General features: G+C 45.9%; 1 protein-coding gene across 1 annotated transcript in view; it reads right to left on the bottom strand.

Moving 5' to 3' along the window:
- The window catches only part of ptk7b (protein tyrosine kinase 7b), a 74340-nt gene that overhangs the window by 15117 nt on the left and 34223 nt on the right, over positions 1–25000 (bottom strand). Inside the window, exons 2-4 of the mRNA XM_080848710.1 lie at positions 12003–12299; positions 1930–2032; positions 1658–1842 (exon numbers count right to left, since the gene is read on the bottom strand). Of these exons, the coding sequence (XP_080704836.1) occupies positions 1658–1842; positions 1930–2032; positions 12003–12299 (585 nt within the window). The remainder of the gene's footprint in view (positions 1–1657; positions 1843–1929; positions 2033–12002; positions 12300–25000) is intronic.

The following is a 25000-nucleotide window of genomic DNA, read 5'->3' as shown; positions in this document are numbered from 1 at the left end:
AATCTTTTACCACTTTCAGTCACCCAGTATCAAGTATCAGCAGGAGAGAGCCCACCACCTAAGCAATGACGATCAACGATGACCAAAGCCATGACCACACACACACACACACACACACACACACACACACACACACACACACACACACACACACACACACACACACACACACACACACACACACACACACACACACACACACACAGAGACAGCCACAGACAGCCACAGACAAACACACAGACACAGACAAACACACACACACAAACAGACACACAGAGAGGTGCCCTGAGAGGCTTAGGGCAGCTCATCAGCAATGCTGTACGCTTGAGCAGGTGTGAGCGCCCAGTGTGACAGTGCTTTGACGTTCTGAAGGGGAGGCTAAGCCAGGCGGGGCTGCGTTCCTCTCAGGCGAGGAAAGCAGCGAGGAGGGAGACCACCCAGCGAGCCGAGGGGCAGCAGGCAGGTTTATCAGGTAGCTGAGAGCCAGAGCTCAACATCCATCAGCTTCTCTCTGCTAAGTGCACCTCTCCGCTAAGGGCACAGGGGCAGACACTGAACAATTAGCCTTTCCTTTTCTCTTTCTCTCCCCCACCCCACCCCACCGCTCCCCCTCTCTCTCCTGTGGGCTCTCTCTGTGCTCACTGTATCCAGGTGCTAACTTGATGCGTGTCAGGGAACTGCACAGGTGGCTAATTGAGGCATTGGGCGGTGGATTGTGTTCCCTTTCGCACTTCTGAACTTTGTGTTCTCTGGGAGGTTGGAGGTGGGGGTGGGGGTGCAAAGCCCGGTTTAGTTGCTTTGAAAAAGGCTTTTTTTTCTCAATCAGCACATGCCCACTCTCACACACACGCATATGAGAAACCAAACAGAGAAAAAGAATTTGGTTTTCCCAGATCGTATCTAGGTGCTTGTGCTTGTGTGTGTTTTTGTGTGTGTGTGTGTGTGTGTGTGTGTGTGTGTGTGTGTGTGTGTGTGTGTGTGTGTGTGTGTGTGTGTGTGTGTGTGTGTGAGTGAGTGAGTGTGTGTGTGTGTGTGTGAGTGAGTGCGTGTGTGTGTGTTTCTGTGCAAGCATGTACTGGCGTGTGAATGTTTGCGTGAGTGTAAGCATTTTACGAGAGGCAGTGTGTAATTGTGCAGTGTTGGCTCCTGAAGTGCTGGCTAATCACGTTAGCTGCTCTGTGTCTGTGGGCTTTGAGAGGTAAACGTCCCTGAGCTCTGCTCTGACTGCCGGAGCTCAAACAGGGCTATCGGGTGACCAAAACAAACCTGCGCAGGTGTGGAAACATTCACTGCGAGAGGGAAATATGAGAGCAGAGCCTCTGACTGGCCATAGAAGCACACAAGGACATTGGTTCGGGGCATTCAAGGCTCAAGAAAGCCATTTAGGCACTGGTGCGGGATGAGACTTCTTTTAGCGCTGTGCTATCGTTTTCCACAAGCTTGGAAACAGTAGCCTTGAGAATCATGATTAATACCAGTCAGTGACAATAAACAGAATCAGCTATCCATTCATGTCTACATCCAAAACTGTGTAGGCAATGACACAGACACACAGACAGACAGACAGACAGACAGACAGACAGACAGACAGACAGACAGACAGACAGACAGACAGACAGACAGACAGACAGACAGACAGACAGACAGACACACACACCTATGATGTTCAGTGTGAAGTTGCTGTTGCTGCAGACTTGTCCTGCAGCGTTGCGGGCACAGCAGTAGTACAGCCCGTTGTCGTCTGGGCTGGCATTCCTAAGGGTCAGGGTGCGCTCTTTGCTGTTGATCTGGTGAGTCTTATCCGTTTGCTGGACACCGTCTTTGTACCACTTGCAGGTGGGCCTGTAGGGATGGGTGAAGGTAAGAGTTGTAAGCTTTAGGGTGAGGAGAGAGACTGTGAGGGAGGAGGTATTGAGGGGATTGGCTTACCGAGGGTGTCCGTCAATGTGGCAGCGTAATGTGACTGGCTGAGAGCTCTCAATCTCAGCTTCGGAGGCTGGCTCTTTCAGTGTCACACCTCCACTTTCCAACCCTGAGAGAGAGAGAAAAAGGGAGAGAAAGGGTGGAGAGAGAGAGAGAAAGCAGAAAACAGTGTATAAAAGACAAGAGAGAGAGAGAGAAAGATAGGTTAAATTAGGCTATGCCTGCCTGCCTCCCTTCGTCATGGTTACAGGGCCTACAGAGACCAGGCTAATGAAGGAAACAGGCATCAGCCATGGACACATTGCCATGACAGCATGGAAGATGTCCGCTATTTTGTTTCTAGGCCAGCAGACCTCTGGATCTCAGTCACGTTCTTTCCAAACCATTTACTGGGGAGCACGCTGGCTTCCCCTACCGCTCGTCCATAAAGAGGCCGGACAGCTCTTCAGAAGGGCCAGGGGAGACTTTAGCAGGGGACGGCTGAATGGAGGTGAATCCGGCCTGCCTGCTGGACTCTGCAGTAGGCCAAAGCACATCTGGGAGATTGAGTGTGTGCAGATGGAGGACGGTAGGAGGACGACGCTGGCGAGCACCGAGAGATGAGTGGGTTCAGAGGACGGGTTCTCCCCCAAAGCAGCTTCTCCAGAGAGTCGAACTTGATAAGCCATTTATAAACCTACAGCACTTTACTGTACCCACTGGAAAAGGCTGCTGCTCCATACCATCCATGTGTTTCCATTCTTTTGTCACTAGTGTTTAAATCTGATTGTGATTTAGTTCTACTTCTGAGCTAATAATAACAACTTTTCAGGATTAGATAAATATTTAAAGCTGTATTCTGTATTTGTGTGAGCCATGATAATGCATCAGATAGTAACATGAAAGAATTACCCACTATTACATGAGTATGAAAGTGGTTTTACAGATAATCATATTTTACTGTTAAAATAAACATTTCATATAAGCTCAGAAGTTATATTTGAATGGAAATAAACCTTGGCATGAAAAGGAGCTTTTTTACGGGGCAATGTAACAGCATCTGAGGGTAAATTCATGCATGAGTATAATAAAGCTCTGTTTACTGAGTGCATCACTGGATGTATAAGTGAGCACTTGAATCGCGTCAGAGAGCCCTGGTCCGCCTCAATTAGCATTGCTGGGGCCCGCGTGTTTGTTGGTCCTGGCTGAGTGCACGCCTGCCTGCCTGCCTGCCTGTCTGTGAGTGTGTGTGTGTGTGTGTGTGTGTGTGTGTGTGTGTGTGTGTGTCCCAACGTCAGTAACGATGCAGGCCCTTCCATCCTCATCGTATCCTCGGGCTGCACAACACACACACACACACACACACACACACACACACACACACACACGCACTTGAGTGGAGGCTCTCTGCTGACATGTTTTTATCGTCCATGAAATATGCAAAGAATGAACTCGCCTGGATATGCACTGGGGGGAGGAGTGGAAAATGGATGCGTGTGTGTGTGTGTGTGTGTGTGTGTGTGTGTGTGTGTGTGGATGGTGGGGGGCAGCCTCACAATAAGGTCAGAGGGGGCGCTAGAGTGAGGCTTGTCACTACACATTAGCTCAAGCCCTCAGCAGCCCCCCCCCCCCCCCCCCCCCCCCCGAAGGGGAGATAGCGCACAACTGTCTCTACGGAAACGAGCTCCAAGTTCTGGCACAGCCTTCCTACCTGGCCTCTCACTACGTCCATAAAGTAAGCCATGCCCAGAGGCTGCAGATCCATCTTAGACTGGAGACTTTTTTTTTTTTTGCATTTTAAGTACTGTAACAGCAACGAGTGTGCAAGTGAGCTGATGCAAATGATTGGTTTAGGGTTCCTAGGGAAGGCCTGAAAGCCAGTGAGGACTCCGCTTCTAGGAGCAGCCATGCCCTCAGTCCAAATGAAGATCTTTATGGGCAGTCAGTGGGCAGAATGGAGAGAATTGGAAAAAAAAATGAGGCTTTGGAGAAAAGACTGCAGGTGATGAAACAGCCATTCGGTTCCTGAGTGTCTGCCTTCATAGTATCCCTTTGTAATGTCCACAGCTTCATACAAATGTCCATAATGACAAGTCAGGGAAACAATTACCAACCCCAAACCAGGCCTTCTTGTTCCTCAAACCACAGGCACCATATTGTTCCTATAGCTTTCACTAAGGTGACATTCCGTTTGATATAATAAGACTGATCAGCAACCCCTTCAAGGCCATTCATGGACCAAAATGCTTAAGTCAAGGCCCACTTACTCTGCTGCTGTTGCTGTAACGATTATCAACGGCTGTAACGAGCGGTCACATAGTTGTTTAATCACTTCACAAGCAAAGGCCAGGCAGGCTGCCGAGGCACGAGAGCTATGGACTCCGGACCAAACAGCTCTCACCTCCATTAACGCGTGCAGCCATGCAGACACAATCAAACCATCAGAGTGGGAGCAGGGTGAAAATCACTGGGTGTATCCACTCAAAGTTCTCTCGCACACACACAAGACATTTATTCTGTGTGTGTGTGTGTGTGCGTGCGTGCGTGCCCGTGCGCGTGCGTGTGCGCGTGAGCGTGTGCGTGTGCGTGTGCTCAATGTGAAGCATCAGGAATGTACCCATTGATGGAGTTTAACAGAACTAACGCCCCAGGTGACACCCCACTGAAGGACGGCTCAGTGGTCCACTGCGCCACATCAACATGGCAGCTCTTCTTTGGGGGATCCCAGAATCCATTAAAACAGCCATCAGCAGGAAATGAAAAAAGTGTTTCACACAGGACGTGGGACAGGATGCGGGAGATGAAGGTAAAGAAAAACACAGGAAGGAAAAAATATATATCATCAGAGACCCATGACTCAGGGCAAGTTCACACCTATTGGTGGGAAGAAGACAGGTGTTTAATGGGATGTCGGGAGGCTTTGCTGGGGAGCAGGGCAGGTTAGTTGGATGAGCCTTGGAGGAGAGGATAAACAGAAGGGTGCTTTTCCTTGCCTCTCAGCTCTCAGAGGATGAATTGTCTGTTTGTGTGGGAGTGTGTGTGTGTGTGTGTGTGTGTGTGTGTGTGTGTGTGTGTGTGTTTGTCAAGGAAAATACAAGCAGGCATTTTACTTCCTGTCACCTCGGTGGAGGAAAACAGAACTGACAGGACGAATCAGTGTCAGGCTTACAGTGGCTGCCACAGCCGATGCCTCCGCACGGCCAGAAAATACAGCAAACACATCAGATAAAAAAACACGGGGGGGAAGAACACATTGTGCAGACAGTTGGATAGTGGTGAACTGGGATTTATGCACATCAAATCAATGCTCTGTTAATGGGGAAATGGAATCAGAGCCCTGAGTTAATGAGAAAAAAATGTGTACGGATGGAAGAACTAGATAGATAAAAGCCCTCGAGAGCACCCAGAATAACTAGCCTAGACACTGGCAGTCAGCTACGAGTCTTAGTATTCCCCTCCTTCAGTGTCTTATCAGCAGTGAGCTTTAGGCTATGATTTGAAAGACTGATATAGCTGCTGAGGAACATGGGGTGAGAGCAGAGACAAAACAGAGGGTGTATTTTTAACTTTGAGTGTTAAAAAAAAATAAAGAAATATTCAAGTCAAATTTGCACTGACATGAGCGATCGAGGCAAATACCCATCATAGTAACATCCAGGGGGTGGACAGATGATTTGATACTGTGTGTGTTATATGTGAGTAGGAATATGTGTGTGTGTGTGTGTGTGTGTGTGTGTGTGTGTTATATGTGAGTAGGAGTGTGTGTGAGTGTGTGTGTGTCTGTTATATGTGAGTAGAAGTGTTTGTGTGTATGTGTAAGAGAGAGACTGTTTGTGTGTGTGTGTGTGTGTGTGTGTGTGTGTGTGTCTCTCTAAAGTACCAATGTCTTGACACATTACGCCTCAATAAACTGAAAATCAGACAGAGCTCCACCCGCGTGGACCTTCAATTGCCCATGAAACCCCATGTGGGTCTGCCTCTTCAGTGTGTTTGATCTGATTCTTCACTTGCCATTTTCTGCCTGGCCAACACACACACACACACACACACACACACACACACACACACACACACACACACACACACACACACACACACACACACACACACACACACACACACACACACACACTAGGGATGCAAATTATCGATTAATTCATTAATCATTAGTTGATAATCTTATCGATCGACTTTCGATTAATTGATAAACGGCGTTTTTCACCTGAGTTTCAGTGCTTCAATAGGGCCTTTAAAAATAGGCCCTATTATTATTATATTACATTACATTATGATAATTCTATTATATTCTATTATACATTCCTCAAGTAATTATGCATTAGGAAAAGAAAGCAGAAAAGTTTTTTTATGGTATAACAAAATCCATTCATAAATTAAAAAAAAAGAAATAAATTATGGACTGGCTCAGTTCTTGCATTTGAAACAGACATAAAACAAAAAAGAATAGAAGAAATTAAATAGAGCCAAACTGAATATTATTGAGCCTATAGATTATGAAGAAACTGCATCTAGGCTATTACAAGCTAAATAGCCAACACAACTCTCTGAAGTTTAACTCGCGCTCACGGTAGTGAGGGATAGAGTAACTTTACATTCTTAATGACAAGCCATCAGGCAAAGGTAAGCTAGCCCGCTAACGAGCTAGGTATCTAATCATTAAGGCCCAATCTCAATACTTCCCCTTACCCCTTATCTTACCCCTTACCCTTGAAATTGCGCGTTCATGTGAGAGCTAGTGGTGTCTCAATACCCAATTTGATCAAGATTAAGGGGGAAGATTAAGGGGTGTATGGCCCTCGTTTTTGAGATGATCGGAGGGCTACCTTAACTCCAAGGGCTATCCCAGAGCACACCGCGAAACCAGCTCGGGAATTTTCAAAAAAACATGGCTGCTTGAAGCGGGGAATATTTTACATGAATAAAGCTATCTACACAACTTTTTATATGTTTATAATGACTCGGTTTGATCTGAAATGTGCTACTCGAACGATGTATAGTATTTTAGGTCTTAACTGAAGCTTTCAAACGGTAGTTTTAGGATACATTTAGCGCGTATACCACCACTCCATTGGCTTATATGGTAGCTTGCCAGCTATCATGCTAAATACACTACATGTAAGTATTTTTGGCTTATAATTAATTTAAAAATGACGACAGTCTTGTTTCGTGCTCTACACAGTTGTATACATATATATTTGCAACCATGTTCTTCATTAGACTTTTTTTTAAATCGCTAGTTTCATAGCTCATACAGTCACGCATGACGTACCCGAAACCTAGTGGCGTCTCATTTCATAGGGGAAAGATCTCAGCCCTTGGCCCTTACACTTGCAAGTGCTAGGGTTAAGACTAAGACAAGATTAAGCAAAAGGGGCAAGGAGAAGAATCGAGATTCGGCCTCATGAGCCAAACTCGCGGGCACACGTTAGCGCGGGAGTAGACAGAGATATTCACATTCATAGCAAGGTGAGCTAGCCCGCTAACGAGCTAGGTAGCTAACTCTATGAAGTCTCAATGAGCTAGCCCGCTAACGAGCTATTAGCTAACCTGAGTTTTAAGACTATAAGCCATAACTCGCGGCAGTAAGCGAGAGAAGGTATAATACAGTGTAGCTGTGATTTTTAGGTTGACCAGGTGAACTGGTGGTGCCATGCAGGACAGAAGCATGCACGGTGTTCAAATGGTAACTGAGTGAGCTAGTGGAACTATTGTATTTCAATACCGCATTACACAGAGAACATTTGTGTTCAACCGGTCTCTCGCGCTAGCGCCCTCTAGCGATTAATTGTGATTAATACATTTTGATCGAGCAACCTCTTAATCGACAATTAATCTAAAGTCGATTAATCATTTGCATCCCATAAACACTGGATCAATACATTTGCCACACAAACACCATCAAAGAATGGCCTCAAGAAATGTTGCATCCATCCGTTCTTTTCCTCAGAGGTTCTTTCCTGTGAAGGTGGAAAGTCCATGATCATCAGTCGTGACTATATACAGTAAAATGACCTGGTTCACAAAGAATGTTCTTGGCATGCAAGAAGATTTGCCCCTTGTTTCTCAGCATGCCGTAATTGACAGTACTGTCCAGTATACAACAACTTGGACATTTTTGACATGGACAACATTAAATCTTTACAAAATATTATTTAATTAGTTGGCGAAAAGTGATTATGAACCGTCATTGTCATTCAAAAGAGACAGACACTAAAATTAAATTTTAGAATAAAAGGAAAACACTTAAAACGTACCAAAGCGACTGAGAAAAGCTGTAAACATTTAATTTCGAGGATATACAGTTGCACTTCAAAGCCTCTGGAGCTGTGAGTTCCGTTTATTACCCTCCAGATATAAACTCTGGACAGCGGGCATTAAGCTCCACGCAAAAGCCTCTGTGAGTGCAGGCGCGGGCGCGGTCGCGGTGCCTGTGCGTGCACCAGACCACTAATTAGCATGCGTGGATGTGCACGCTAGCGTGACTTAATTGAAGCCTGTGGGATGAGGAGTAAGCAGAGTGGAGAAAATGGCTCAGGAGGCGGGTATGGAGGCGGACAGGCCAAGAGGGACGGTCTTTACAGGAGAGCCAAAGCACCATCACTAATGCCTGACTGACAGAGCAAATTATCATTAACTGACCACATCAAACCCGACACAAATATGATTTAATATACATCGCACATGCACACGTGGCAGATGTGTTCCCAATGCCTCACTCCATCACCAAGCCCCCAATCCTTGTGTCCAATCCTGTATAGTGCTGATCTGAAGTCTGCCACTATCTATTCACTCATCTTAAATCACGGCGCGCAAAGACAGCCATCACATTCAAAATGGTCTAACTGAAGTTGTAACATCAACAAAAACACTCTGCTCTGTAGGCAGCACACACTCAGGTAATCTTAAACACAAAAGACACATTTGACTTTAAATCAGCACTGTCCACGGACTCCTGATGGCTCCCCAGACTGCATGCAACTCCAGACCAGGTCTGGCTTTGACGTGACACTTGTACACTGGGGCTTTGCCTTAAATCAGGGACAGATCCATTCCTGGGGGAAGGAACAACAGGGATTTGGTGGCTGGAGGGGGAACATGTGGGACAGAGCTGAAGAGCGGAAAGTGGAAAAGTACCATGGGAATAGAAAAAGAGGTTTCTGGATGAATAGTATCCATAGCCTCTGTGCTCACATGGGGGCATGTAGAACCTGATAATGTAATAATTTCCTGATAACGTAATAACCCTGATAATGTAATAAAAAATCCCTCATAAGTCCCTAAAAGATGTAATAAAACCTGATAATGTAATAATATCCCAATAATGTAATAAAGTGCATTTCCCAATAATTGTTACATTAATTGGAAGTTATTACATTATCAGGTTAGCCTCAATTTTGCAGAACCTGATAATGTAATAAATTCCTGATATTGTAAAAACTTTGGTCAGTGCTGAAATGTTGGGACACCAGTTATTCAGACCAAGTAGTGATGCTGTGTAGACAACCACCCACTATTGTTTTGCTCATATTTTGATCCCAATGGTATAGGCCTTTATCCTCGCAAGCCAAACCAGTACAGCAAGAAGCTGTACAAGGGTCTGGCACAACACGATTTTCAGTGTGGGCGGGATTAACGGTTGTCTGTTAAATTGCCTCTGCACGCAATGCCACGCAATAGGAATGGCGCTACAACCAATCCGAGTGACTGACGAATGACAAAAGACGATTTGATTGGCCTGGTACAGTGTAATTTTTAAGGGACATTGCCACACAAAATCAAAAGAGAATTTTATATAAATCAAATAGCGAAATGTCAGCTATTGATGATCAATGAGGACTTAGAAACTCAATGTTCTATGTGCCCATTAGCTGCCAGTCTATAACATACCAAAATGTTCTCATTATTTCTCTATTAGTTGACTACCACTGAATATCCTTTCACCATTGTAAAAATTGTGCATTCGCAATCATATAAAATATATACTGTATCTGCTAATAGTGAAGCAGCAGGTCTCTGGACAGCTTCACTGTTTGGACCTCTGAAACTGGAGACCCGATGCTACAGCACCAACCAAAGTTATTACAATATCAGGTAATTATTACATTATCAGGTTCTGCAAAATTATTGGGAAATGCACTTTATTACATTATCGGGGTATTATTACATTATCAGGTTTTATTACATGTTTTAGGGACTTATGAAGGAATTTGTATTACATTATCGGGAGTTATTACATTATCAGGAAATTATTACATTATCAGGTTCTACAGGGCAGTCAGAACCATTTCACCACTGGAACCATTAGTCTGAGTACGGCATCTCGCCTGTCAAGACATAGGGGTCTCCCTGAGCCCACCAACATTGAAGAAGAGGCAGAGAGAACGAGGTTAGTGAAAGTGCAACTACTCACAGGACTCTGGTGAGGCATGTTCATTCTCAAGTGCCCTGGCTACATCCACGAACATCAGGAGGTTTGGAGACATAGATAATTGCACTACATGTGTTCATCTGTATCACAAATGTCAAGCTGTCTTCTCAACGTTCCACATGTCACTGTAATTGATACTAGACTGAAATAATAATCTCAAACATCTATGTAGGTCAGTATCCTAATGTTCCTTTTCTTTTCTCCCTCAATTTTGTAAAACAAAATCAAACGAAAAAAAAAGAAAGTCAAATAAGACCTACGGCTGGCTTTGACAGCCCCAAATACATTTGTTGGTAGATGATGAGTACATCAGTGTTTGGGATCTAATGTTTCATTTGAACTATTAAATGTACCATGCTCCACTCGTTCTCATCTATGTGTGCATGGCAAACTTTTTTCTTTTTGTTGCAACCATAAATCACATTTTAATTACAAGACATCAAAAAGTCTGACTGGTCACATAGAGGTCTCCAAAAATAACATGCCACTTCAGAATAACACATCAGCCCTTTATTAATGAGTGGCTTGGCAGGGGAGAGGAGCCCTGAGAGATCACAGGGACTGCTATGGGATTTATGCACTGCAAGAGATGGCCTGTGCTGTGCAGCCGGCCTCGGTTCCTCTCTGAAGCTTCGGCAGGAAGGCCCTCTGTGGTGAGGGAGTCCCAGTACAGCTTCTAATAGAGAGGACTGAGCCTTTAAGGGGGGCGATGGCTGGGACATCCTTCCCTCGGTGCCTTAAGACTTTACCCAGGCACCAGACCTTGGGCCCTGATTTCATTTATGGGCAACTGGCAAAGAGCAAAATTCGCTGGCCATGAACTAAAGCTAACTTAATAATTTGGCAAAGTCATTTTGCTCATTTAATACCATGATCAAAATCCTAAGCGCAAACACTGGTAGGTCACCAAAACAATATCTTAGCGACAGCTTTAGAAAATGTGCATCAATGAAATTAGGGCCCCTGGTGTGGAGACAGTGTGCTTTGGGTGTGTCGCGACAAAATCTTCCCCCTTCAAAGGGTCTGCTGGGGTACTCGTCAGGTTCCACTCAGGATCAGACATAACAACCTGGACACCTGTTCTTCACACGTGTCTGTGACAAGAGAAAACTTGCCGGGAGATGTACTGAACGAACGAGGCCGACGTTTCAGGGCCAGGGGCCGGAACGGAACGCAACTGAGAAATTCCAGATCTGCCATTTGGAGGAATACAAGAGGACCGTGCTGGTTTTGATTACTCAGGGGAGAGCAGAGGGAAGTCTCCCAGCACTTGGATCTTTAGAAGAAAACCAAGGGACAAAAGCATGGGGAGTGAGAAACTGTGTTCAAATGAGACGTAATGGAGGGACACTGATAAACTAGACGCAAATAATTACATGGCTGCAAGGCGAATTTCACTCAATGGTAATTTCAACACAAAAGCCTTTTCAGAGGAAGTGGGTGAAGAGGTGTGTTATACAACATTAAAAAAAAAAAAAAACGAAACATGAAAAAGCCACGGTTTCTACCGCACATATTCAGTTACTGTACATGATGGGAACACACTTTAGCCTAAGAGCCTTTAAAGCAGAAGCACACACATAAAAGATCTTCAGGGAAAAAAATAAAAGCCATCACACATGCTAAACTCCCTCTTTTTTTCTCCCACACTCACATTTTATGTTGAACGAGGCGTTGTTGGAGCGAGCTTCCTCCCCTAACACGGCGTCTGTGGCCACACATTGGAAGACCCCTGCGTCCAAGTGGCGGTCCACGGCGGTAAACTTGAGGTTGTTGCCTTCCTGAAAGCGCCGCTCCGAGTCGAGCACGTGCTCGCCGTTGTGCAGCCAGCTGTAGCGCACGTCAGCCACGCCGCTGACCTCACATCGCAGCATGGCGCTGCGCCCGTGCAACGCATCCTGAGATTTGGGCTCCTTGGAGAAGAAGATTGCGTCGGCCTGGATGCAGAGAACTGAAAGAGAAATGGGGAAAAAAAGAAAACTATAATTCCATCCATTTCAATCACAAGAGGCAGTAGTTAAGCAGAGTTAATAGGTTAGTATTCGGGAAATTTGAGACGGAACTGCACATGAGTTTCAAAGGCTCTGGGGCGAGAACTTGTGTCTAAACAGAGACCGTAGTGTTAATTTGAAATGTATTAAGTGAAGCTGTGAAGCTCTGCTGAGGACTGACAAAGAGCTAAAAGCCCAGAGATGTTTTGTCCCCCAGAGGCCCATCAGATATAATGTCAAATCCAGGCCGTGTGCTATGGACGGGCTTTTTCAAACCCAGTTCAGTTTCTCTCCTGGGTAAGGCTGACCAGGCCATCCATAATGCATCGTTAAACTGACATGCACCGGGCAAGGGGGGTATGACAACATGCTGTCAGAGGGACTCCTGTCAGCACTTCATCTCTGATATGGTACTGTGATTTGACTGGAGGTCCCAGTGTGCTTTAAAACCAGAGGGGTCCCTCATGAAGGCCGAATGAGGTGAAGAGGAAACTCAAATACAGAGTACACAGAAACGACCCTGACTCACTGTAGGCCTGTGTGTGTGTGTGTATGCCTATGTGTGTGTGTGTGTGTGTGTGTGGGGGGGGGGGTTGTGTTGTACTTTCAAGTCTGCAGGGTTAACAACCACTGCGATCTTTCAAGAGCATTAAATCAAACCTTCCTTAAGGCTTTGTAGGAAGAGCCCAGCTTAGTACCTCAGTCTCTCAACATGGCCTTTGAGTTTCAACAGGTGGCTTTATGAACACAGGTAAGGCCATTAGGACACAGGACATTCATTCTCTCCTTTCCATTTCTTTCTCGGTCACACACATACCCACAGATATATGAAAAAGAGGACAGGGGGGGTTGGGTGGGGGGTGGAGAGTACAGGAATAACAGAGGTCCTGTTCAGAGGCTACTGCGTCAACCCTTATCAGACATTCCAGAGAGGTGACAGGTTACAGCAAACGCTACGCTATTTGCCTTGAACCCCCCCCACGGGCCTTACAGTACAGCACATTGCCCATGTATGTCTACAGCATACCAACTAAATCACGCACACATGGGCCCTGCACCACACTAAAACATTACTCTGAAAAGAGACCCTAGATTTCGTCTCTACTTCACAGCCTTCTATTTGAACTCTGTCCACGGCTGGTTGCTGAATTGCTGTTTTGCTATATTTGATGTGTGAGGGGAGTCTGGCAGGCCAAACCTAGAGAGGCCCTCCAAGATGGGTTCCCGAAAGGCATGGAGATTTTTTCGACTTGCATTGTTTTTGGATTTGTTTCCTACACGCAACGGCAAAAGTGGGCTACAATTGGGGGGGCAATTAGGGGAGTGCACAAACACACACATACATACTCTCTCACACAGACACACACACACCCAGAGGAAAAAGATCAATACTATTCTGTATTTAAACTAAATGGGATTGTGGTTGTGGTGTTTCATGTGGATGTGTATTCCGAAGGGGCCCTGATGGTGCTATTTTAGGACACGGACCTCGGGGCCTGCAGTGACGTTACTGTTATTTTAATATGACAACAGCCCTCAGCACTTTCCACCAGGAGACAGACCTGCTCATAGTGACTCTAAGCACTTCTGAAGCAATTCAACAAATGCTTGCAGGAAACCACTTAAATCTCATTTCAGTGATTGACTCATTTCCGGGGACAGGGTTGTGCCTCTTTCACTGCATTAGCATTCAGTTTCTCACTCACAGAGACATGTAGCTGCATGGCGAAACACTAATGGGAATAGGTGAGGAGGAGGCCGGCAGAGGAACTGGAGTGGAGAGGAAGATGGAGTATTTTACGTCTGGGGGATGGCTGCCAAGTCTACAGCACTGTTCAAACACTCAGGGCACGGTGACCTAAATCCTACAAACATTCACGGTCACGCACACACAGGCACACAGGCACAGACACACACACACACACACACACACACACACACACACACACACACACACACACACACACACGAGCAAACGCACACTCAAACACAAACCTAGCAGAAAGACTGGATCTTTACTGGTGTGCGAAAAAAAGTGTAAAGGCTCTGATAATACATTCCAATTGTGAGAGAGAGCATATGGTTTGCAGGACTGTTTGAAATCAAAAGACTTGTTCTTTTAAAGCTACATCAGCTGATTCTTATGCGAAAGCCCACAACCTCAAAATGTCCATCTAGACAGCACTGAATAATTAACCGCTCCACCACAAACCTGTGCACATCCAGACGACCAGGTGTCTCTCAAAGAAGAAAGGGATCCGCTAAACACCGGGGCCAGGTCCGTATTGATCTGGGGGGGCTGTGAGCATGACACTGCAGAGGCAGGTCGGCGTGGGATTGTTATCTGCCCTGCTCTCCTCTCCCCAGAGGGGTAATTGAAAATGTCACTTTGCCCATTGAAATTCAAAGAGGCTTCCACACTCAAATGCAATCTTATGCTAATGGTGTATATCTACATCCGAGCTGGGATTAGGGCCTCTTTATGGAGGGGACAGACAGACAAAGGGATGGGTGAGTTAGAGAGGGAGGGAGATGAGATATGCCAGTCTTTCAGATAGAGCAGTGTGTGTGTCTGTGTGTGTGAGTGTGTGTGTCTCTGTGTGTCTGTGTGTGTGTGTGTGTGTGTGTGTGTGTACATTTCTGTCTACCTGATGGGGTAACAGCGACACAAGGTCAGAGGAGGTATGTTTGAGGTATGTTTGAGGGTGTGTGTGAGACAGACAGCCAAAGGGAGAGAGAATGCAGAGTGTGTGTGTTTCTGTGTGAGAGCATGTGTGTGGGTCTTTGAGCATACGTGTCTTCGAGAGTGAGAGACATAGAGGAAGTGAGAAAGAATGTGTGTGTGTGTGAGAGAGAGAGAGAGAGAGAGAGCTCTTAATCATCACCATTCAAAAAAAGCAAGCTATTCTCATAAAGTGCTTTGTCCTATACTGTATGCACATACTTCCTGTTATTCCACTGTTCTGAGTGTTGTATGGCGAAGGGAGTTCGGTGGAGGGAGTGGAGGAGAGAGTCACCCAGCTGCTCTCGTTGTCAAGAGATGAAAGTCGTCTCCTCCACAACCCACTCCCAGATGTTATCTGTGAAATGGCCTCCGTCTTGGGGCAGGACAGAGCCACAAAGGGGAAGGGCACCAAGGCCAGGCCTGCTCCAGACGCAGACCAGACAGGGAGCAGACACAAGGCAGACGCGAGTCCCGGGGACATAACTCAGCATAGGAACAGTATGGGGGCGAGCCTGATTACATAGGCGTGATTGACAAAGGTCACTTCTGCTACTGACCTCCAACACTGCAAGAAGGGATGAGCAGTCTTCTGGGGGAGGAGGCCTATCCTCATAGGGATAAAAGAAAGTCTAAAAAGGATGTATTTTTAATTCAGAGGGATCCACCCTCTTTGTAGGCAGGTCAACCATCCGTCTCCATTAAAGGTCTGTGATTTTTTTTTTTTAGAGAGGACCTCACCCATCTGCCATACCCATGTTATCTTCCCTTTGCTTTTCTTCTCTACAGGAGAAAACCACCCACCTCCTATCTGGTTATGGCCCTGCACCCACAGGCCCTGGCATGTTTAGACAGTTGAAGATGTCCAGGTCTAATATATGGATGCCATGCAAATTAGATAGACATTTGAGTACGACAACCTAACCCAACTGGAGTTTCGGAGTTCAGACATCGGTTTGTCCGTGCTAATATGGTTTAATCAGTCCGTCAAACATGAAACATTTAACAGTCTGGCCTACTTTTTTTCCCCCATAGAGATGTGTTTCTGAAGGATTTAATTATACAGTAGCTGTCATAACTGGAGGAGAGAGGATGCAGCGAGCCATTGCTACTCCAGACGACAACGCGGGACAAAAGCCTCAGACAAAAACAACTCTGCGGGGAGGGATTGGATAGCTCTCTTTTTCACAGTGCAGTGTGACTAATGGATTAAATACAGGCTAGTTTTTATTGCTATGCTGATAATAAAAAATCAAGGTTGATACTGTAGTAAATTTTGTGGACACACATACATGAGTGGCTGGAAGTTGAGGGGAGGGATGATTCCAACAGTGGGTCTTTTAGGACAGTTAATCAACAGAGTCAGAATCAATGACCTGGGCCAGGAGATGACGGCATGCAAAAGATTAAATTCAGGGAACAAAAAAAGTGTTGGGCCATTAATTGGTCGTAAATTGAGCGGGATTTTTTTTTTTATGTACAGTTAGCAGTTTTCCAGCCATAGCAGTTTGTCCATGATGCCAAACTCCTGGAGCTGTTCTGGAATTCCTGTCTAACGAGATTAGCATTCCACTGAACCGTGGGCCTGAGAAGAGCAGGGGGAACAGGAGCGCATTTATATTCCAGAGAGAGGAGGAGAGGAGAGGAAAGATGGGATGAGGACATTTCATTACAAATTATAGACAATTCTACCCTTGACAGCCTTCACAATCTGTGTCTGTGCTTCAACAATATGCCTCGTCTTGAAATATGTTCACTTTCCGCACACAGGAAGTCCACTTTAATTTTAAAATACAGCATAGTCATAATCTATGCCATAGAATTAAGGCATTTATGCCCTTCTACATGCAACTACTTTAAAAAGCAAGATATTATGCAAAAGCAATGACTGAGAGGGTAATGACTACCCTCCGTAATGAACTGCCATTCCCTCATGACGGACTGCTCCTTCCAGGTGCTGGATTTGTGAAAGTTGACATGGTTGACAGGGATTGCTATTTCACTTCACACCACTGACAGTCTGGAGGAGAGAAGACGGGGTGTGAGACTCCAGACGGGCCTCTGCACAGCCTCATAACTAGCCTCTTCAGGGGTACAACACCCTTTCCACCCAACATGTGTGCCTGGTGAAACAGTAGGGACCCTGTCCGTGTGACAGACCAAAAGTGGGAGACAGACAGAGGCAGAGAGATTGATTGAAAAACATATATTGCAAGAAACAGAAAGAAGGGAAAAAGAAAGAATGAGGGATAGAGAGACACAGACAAAGAAAGAGGGGAGAGAGAGAGAGAGAGAAAAAACATTAAGTAAGAGTGTAAGAGTTGAAGTGAAAGAAAGAGTGGGACCATCCAAGGTGTGTGGAAGCTATTGTATGTGACTGCATGTGTGGGTGTGTCTGTGTGTGTGTGTGTGTGTGTGTGTGTGTGTGTGTGTGTGTGTGTGTGTGTGGATGTGTCTGTGTGTGTGTGTGTGTGTGTTTGTGTGTGTGTGTGTGTGACTGCATGTGTGGGTGTGTCTGTGTGTTTGTGTGTGTGTGTGTGTGTGTGTGTGTGGATGTGTCTGTGTGTGTGTGTGTGTGTTTGTGTGTGTGTGTGTGTGACTGCATGTGTGGGTGTGTCTGTGTGTGTCTGTGTGTGTGTGTGTGTGTGTGTGTGTGTGTGTGTGTGTGTGTGTGTGTGTGTGTGTGTGTCTCTGTGTGTGTGTGTGTGTGTCTCTCTGTGTGTGGGTCTGTGTGTGTTCTGGATTTAAATAGCCTGTTGTTAGCAGCGGCTAATCACCCTTTCCTCCCCGCTCAGAGCCAGTCTCCTGCAGAGAGCTCCAGGCGTTCTCTGCTCTGATGGAAAGATGGCTGCAATGCAGCGAGACGCACAAGGGGCGCCATGCGGGGAAAAAAACAACACACACACACACACACACACACAAAAAGAACCACACCACCATTCTGCTCTTCTTTCTCCAAGATCGGTTTCGCAGGGCTCCAGCTTTCCGTTGGCTGGGCTTCACAAATCCAGGCGTCATATTTCATAACTGGCCCGGACCACTGAGCAGATCGGAACACTGTGCTTAGAGAGCTGGCGAGGGCCTGTATGCACACACACACACACACACACACACACACACACACACACACACACACACACACACACACACACACACACACACACACACACACACACGAGGGACACTCTCTGAGAGCCTGCAGCTGGAAAAACTCGAGAGGAGACGTCCACACCCCCGAGAGGGAACCAGACACACGGCTAACATCAGACGGGGCAAAAATGTTTTCCTTTTGCTTTTTAGAGAGGCCAAAAAAACTAAATGGCAGGCGCAATAAAGCCGATTATAGGCATGTAGCCGTTTTTATGTGGCGTAATCGAGAGAAAACACATGAGGTCACATAAAGTCTGCTGCTGTTACATGATCCAGTGTAAGTATAACATGGGACGAGACGTCGGGGGAGATGAGGTGATAATGTGATGGTTGAAATCTCAGAGGCCACAAAAGAAAACATGCGCGCCACCGCAGACTAGACAGACAAGTACAGATTAGGCAAACAAGCGGAGACCTGTGAGGTTGCACAAAGGCATGGGCAAGTCAGATGACCCAGCCCCCAAGACTTGAACTTCACTCATGTTTGTGCAGTTAAGCCATTTAAGGCACAAAATTAAATGTTGCTGAATAGATAAATGAAATTATATCACTAAAGCCTACTGTTCAGGGGCCAGCTTCTTTTAAGGCAATGGCAATTACAAACACCAAACAAAAATCAATAACCCATCTAGAGGTCACTTAAACTACTTTTTTAATTAGAAGCTGGAGCTAAGGCCATGGACACAAAGGTTGCAATGACTAAGCAATCAAACATCACCACGTAGACTAGAGGAACTCTCTTGGCTGACTGTGGACCAGGAGACAGACTCCAGATGAGAGGAAATGCAGGGAGCAACTACTGTGTCATTTCTAGTGCAACATTCCATTTTCAGAGTCTAACTGGTTTCAAATGCCTTCCACAATGACTCTCAGTGGTAACATGAGTATGGAGCGCACAACGTAATGGATTGTCTGGGGAGGACATTCCACAGTGCAGCCTTTTATCTTTCTCCGTTGAAATGATAGAAAGGTACGCCCTACATACAGCGGAAGTACGTACATGGTCGAATTAAATGTAGGTGACGAGTAGCAGTTTGACCTAACCAGATTTTCAGAAACTACAGCGAGACTACTGGACCGCGGTCTCCTGATCCAATCAGAGATCAGTCCAAGATTACGTTCAGATTTGAAACCTAGGTTTTTTTCCCTGAGGTTTTGTGGAAGACACTGTGGAAGTCAGTGTTTCACAGACACCAGCCATTTAATGTTAACTTGCCCTGTCAGCCTTTGGCCCGAAGAGCACGTCCAACCACTAAGAGACTATCACTCTTCTAAGGGCCGGTCTGATGAGAACCAGACGTTAGGCTTCTTATAATGATGCACCACCTACATCCAGATTTAGTCTTTAATGTGGACTTTTCGTTCCTATTATAAAACGCCTGCAATAAGAGCAGCTAAAATGCCAAAGCTTGTTGTCCAATCCTGTATCCCAGAGCGCTTGTCTTTAGTTAACCATTACTATGCACACCTCCCTGTCAAATTCAACAGCCCCTCTGTTCCATAAATAACCACTACATGGAGGGCTTGGACTCTCCCATTGTGCGCCGTGGAATGAAAAGTGCTGGTAGCAACTCATTACAATACACCACTGCTGAGATCATCACCAATTTGCTCCCACACCTCGTCAGGGCTTTGTCGCCAAGCGGCAAGAGCACTCGGCCCCTGAAAACCCTGCCTTATCACTAGGCAACGTTGACATGGCAACCACCTCCCCCTCGCTCCATCCGCTCTCAATAGGTCCTCATGGACCACATTGTTAGGATGACAAATTGAAAGAAAGAAAGAAAAAAAAAGAGGAAAAGGAAAGAGCAGGAGAGCAAACTTTCACAGGTTTAAAATTCTAGAGGGCCGCAGAGTTCTTCACATCGCATGCATTTAAAACTGGGTGCTCGTGTGAAATATAGAGAAATGTTTTCCTGCATCAGGAGAGTGGTCCAGTAGCGTCTCCAACGACGGCATAACTGATGCACGTTCTTGTAGAATGGAATGGTCGCAGTGGGTGTTCTCATTATGTTATGATGTTGGAATTTCAAAAAGCCAAACTGCAGTCAGACATCCGGTTAGAAATCTTTTGATATTGCGCTGCTGGGAATTGAAATGAATTCAGCATCTAGCGAGACAAAGCACCTCCTCAAAAACGACGATCAAACAGTATTTTTTTCTGAATTCTGTGCCAAGCCTTTTTACTAAAATAATGAAACACAGAACTACTTATAAGCCTCAAAGTCAATCACTTCTCAGTCAACATTGAAATTTCCATGTGTAAAACACACAAAAGGGTTTACTTGATAATGTGCCTACGAGGCATATTATTACCCACTGCATGTAATTCATTACTTTTTTCCTAAACTAGCCAGGTGGGTCTTTACAACAAATTCGGATCCATCAGGATCAAAGCTGGTAAGGGTAGAACAAAGCGTAGCAAAATGCTTTTCCATATACGCACACCGAAATGATTAGTATGAATGAGCATTTATGTACACAGACAACCCCCACCCCCACACAATCCCCTTACTGAGTACAAAGACTACAACTACAAAGGTACCTACTGCAGAATCACCCTCCTGTCACTGCTAATTAGCTAGGCATTGTCACACATGATTCCCGTGGTGAATTGTAATGATAACAGTATGGCAGGGTGGGCAGAGGGCGAGGAGACACGGATCTCAACGTAAATCACATAATAAGCAGGCGTGTCATATCACAGGCACGCACGCACACTCTCTTTCTCTCTCTCAAACACACTCTCTCTCTCTTTCTCTCTCTCTCCTTCTCTCAAACACACACACACACACACTCTCTCTCTCTCTCTCTCTCTCTCTCTCGCTCTCTCTCTCGCTCTCTCTCTCGCTCTCTCTCTCTTTCTCTTGCTCTCTCTCGCTCTCAAACACACACACACACACACAAACGGGCCCACACATCCACACAAATGCACAGAGCTTACCTCAGGGTGGGTGCGTGGTTTAATAGGCCACCCAGACGAGTCTATTACCAAATTACACATCTGGGAAGCGGCCCCCATGGCACTGCTTCCAGGCTGTTTTTCAGCAGGCTCTGATCCAAGATGCCATCAGAAAAAGGGTTCCAGAAATGAAGGCACACAAGGACTGCCTTGTTGAGGCAATTTACAGACAAAAAAAAGAGACACAGTGTTGCCTTGTGTTGAACACCTTGCTGACTGCAATTTACTGTTGCAGCCTCACACTGGAGTAAGTAAAACAGGTATTTCTCATAACTTCACTGTCAAGTTTTAGACTCTGAGGTCAGCTGTGTCTGTGTATTGAAGAGTGCCAAAAACAGGAGAAGAAAAGACAATCAAGAAAGAATGCCTGCTGTGAGTCTAAACTCCTTTCTCCAAAGACCATCAGTCAACATGTGTGAGTGTGTGTGTGTGTGTGTGTGTGTGGTGTGTGTGTGTGTGTGTGTGTGTGTGTGTGTGTGTGTGTGTGGTGTGTGTGTGTGTGTGTGTGTGTGTGGTGTGTGTGTGTGTGTGTGTGTGTGTGTGTTAAGTTAAGTGTGTAAGCTTTTCTGTCTGCCTGTGTAATCACTCCTGCCCATAACATGAGCGTACAGCCAGCGCTCTGTCTCCAAGCACCTGGTCACGGGCGCACGACCTGCTGACAGCTTGCTTTCATTCATCCTGTCTCCACACAGCAGGAGAATAAGAAAGCTATGGAAGTTTCTGGAGAGGAATGATGAGTGGCAAGCAGAGTGACAGAGAGGGAGAGGAGTGAAAAAAGGAAGACAGATAGAAAGAGAGAGAGAGAGCGAGAGAAAGAAAGAATGAATCTACTTGGGACAGTGAAAGAGAAATACAGAGCAGAAAAGAGATGAGAGAACAAAGGTGTATAAAAAGTGCAGGGTGGAAAGAGAGAGAGAGAGCGAGAAAGGAGGACAGAGATATGGAAAGAGGGTGGTGGAGACCACAAGAGGCTTAAGAGTGGGGCAGGGAGAGCAGGCAAAAGGTAGGAAAAAGAAGCCTCATCTCAACACAGCGCATATGTGACCATCACTACCCCCACCTTCCCTCCTGACTGCTGGGGACAGAAGGAAGGGTTCATTAATTTATCTTCCACCCCAAAGGGGAATTCAGCCAGCAGCGGCGGGCGGCGGCTTTCAGGAAGTTGTTCATTCAGCCACTGGTAAGATACGCTGCTACCATTATGAGATTACATTAAATAAAACTGCGTGATTTACTCGTGCTCCGAGTTTGAATCGGAATCGCTGAGGGTTTTTTCCGCTCTTATTTTTAAACTGTGCGCTCATTGTCTTTGGACAGTTTCGGGCATCCGTCCAACAGTCCCGCTGTGTTAAGGCAAATCACAACCGACCCTTCCTTTCTATTTGAAATGAGGCCATAGTATTCAGGGTTTATATCTCCAATTGAGTGTGGCTTCATTTACAGAGTGAAACAGATGATAATGTGTGTTGAATTCAAACCAAATGCGTGAGGGGAAAAAAGAAAAAGTCAGCAAAGTCGAAACAAACTTCGAACACTGGGTCACATGAGATAAAACAGAGCTGACAGAAACATGAGCTTTAAACTTTTTTTTGCGGCTCAAACAACGAGAGGGTCTTCTTTTCCAGAGATGAGATCCAAGAAAAGATTGGGAAAAAAAAGGAGTGGGCTGGGATCATATAAACCAGCACACCTCAGCAGTTTATTGCTGGACCAAAGCACTAATGAGTTCAGCAGACAGAGTGGACTTAGAGCCACTCAGAGAGAGATCTCCCTACTGACACATGGTGGGATAAACAAGATGATGGAAGTGATGAGATGAGCAACAAAGCTGGCTAGGGGATTTTGGTCATTGAGCATTGACCTCCCAGTTACCCAGGAGTAATCAGAGCGCAACGGAAGTCTGTGCGTGACGAGTGGAGAGGGGAGGGGAGGGGATGGAGAGGGTTGATGCAAGGGGGTGAAACACAGTAAGATGAACAAAGCATCAACAATGAGAGAAATACAATCAGTCCACAGCTCTGTTTAATTGTCCAAATGTTTATCTCCTCGAATAGCCAATGATGGCGCCTTTCTCCATTTGCGATCATAACCCATTTTTTTTCACAACAGATGGAAGACCGAGCTCTTGGCTCATTCTGAAGAGGAGTGGGCTTTGATGGCTCGTTGCTAGAGTACACTGTGGCATGCAGAATGAGAATCTTACTAAGATTCACTCCACTTCTTCCTGGCGAGAGCAGCCGAGGAAAAAAGAGAGTGAGAATGAGAGAGAGAGAGAGAGAGAGAGAGAGAATGAGAGTGGGGAGAAAAGAAGTTAGCTCGTGCCCCACTGAGACGCAGAATCCTTCATTTCCTGTGCTCTGCTGGCAGCTGTTGCTACGCGTCTCCGAGAGCTTTTCTGGGAGCACACGTTTGTGCATTTGGGTCCCGCTGTCGGAAGACCTGCTACAAGCATTACTGTTGAGTCCATGTGATTTAATTACAGGCCGGGGAGCAGCAGAGGCCTGCGGGGGGAAGAGGGATGACAGGAGTGCACAAAGATCTCCAAAGCGCTGGTCCAGACAGGGTGAGCAGAGAAACCGTACCTCCTGAAGAGATAACGGGACTCTTCCTGTGACCCTGACCCCAGAGCCATATTTAGGGGCCACTGTCAGCACATCCATAATGTATATTGCAGCAAAGGTTTTCTTACTGTTGAGGAGATTAAGAGCATGCGATTGAAGAGCAGAGGGGACAGAGGATATGGCTCAGTCGGCGAGCCCCACATATGCCACGTGCAACCACTTTAAGGGTCCCGCATCACCCCCATGACACTCCTGGGTCTCTGCTGGTAGGGGGTTGGTCTGCAGGGAGCCATGGGGATAAAGGAGGAGTGGGAGGGTGTTGTAGAGGAAGAAGGGCTCATTGCAGATGCATCCAGGCGTACTCCATGTCTGGTTCAGAGCCAATTATGGATTCCCTTCCCTGACCTGCAGGGGCCTCTGGGGGAAACCATGCCTGACGTTATGCTAATGCTAAGTGCCTCAACCAGTGCATAATGTCATCGTCACTCACCTTGTGCTCCCTCAAAATGAAACACGGCTGAATGTTTCAGAAAAGGAGGCCATCCCACAATCTAAAATTCACCTTAGACTATCCACCCAAGTGGTACACCACTGACCATATGTTCCCAGAGAAATATGGTGGACAGAAGCATTCACTGCAGAAAACAGCCACTTAAGCTTGATTCAGATGGCAACGAGCCTTGAGGGCAGTGTAAGAAACAAACACATTCTTCCCAGTGTATACAAATCACTGAGAGAGGAAAATAAAGAGGCTATTTTGTTTATCGTTCATCCCTTTTTTTTCGTGAAAAAAAGAGGAGAGAAAACCAAACACAGGCATAAGTGCAGTCCAAATGGGTAAGGATCTTGGCAGGGGGGTATTCTGAATCTTACTCACCAAATAAAAGAAAATTGCAGGCCAGGCAGCTTCCAGTTAATGCAGTGATGGGGAAAAGCCCCCTTTCCAAGAAGAGCTGGGCTGAGCTTGGCCACTGAGGAATAGAATGGCCATCAAAATGTAATTATCCAGAAAACAGCACAAAAGAACTGAAAGGATAAGTGAGAGCGAAGTAGCAGAAACTCAGACATGACCACTGTTCTCCACTACGCATCACGAGTCCTCAAATACATGGATAGCTGTTTTCTACAGAAAAAAAACTAAAGTAAAATACATCATTGTGGGCCAGAGCCTCAAACTCAGCGAGTGACTAGTGACCACTTGCCCTTGGCTCTTTGAGCACATACAGTTTGATGACTGGAAATGGATCGTGTAAACACCTTTAGAAA

Source organism: Sprattus sprattus, assembly GCF_963457725.1.
Source record: "Sprattus sprattus genome assembly, chromosome: 12".
Classification (NCBI taxonomy): Eukaryota; Metazoa; Chordata; class Actinopteri; order Clupeiformes; family Clupeidae; genus Sprattus; species Sprattus sprattus.
Note: the sequence above shows the minus strand (reverse complement) of the source record. Positions and strands in the feature narration are given on the sequence as shown.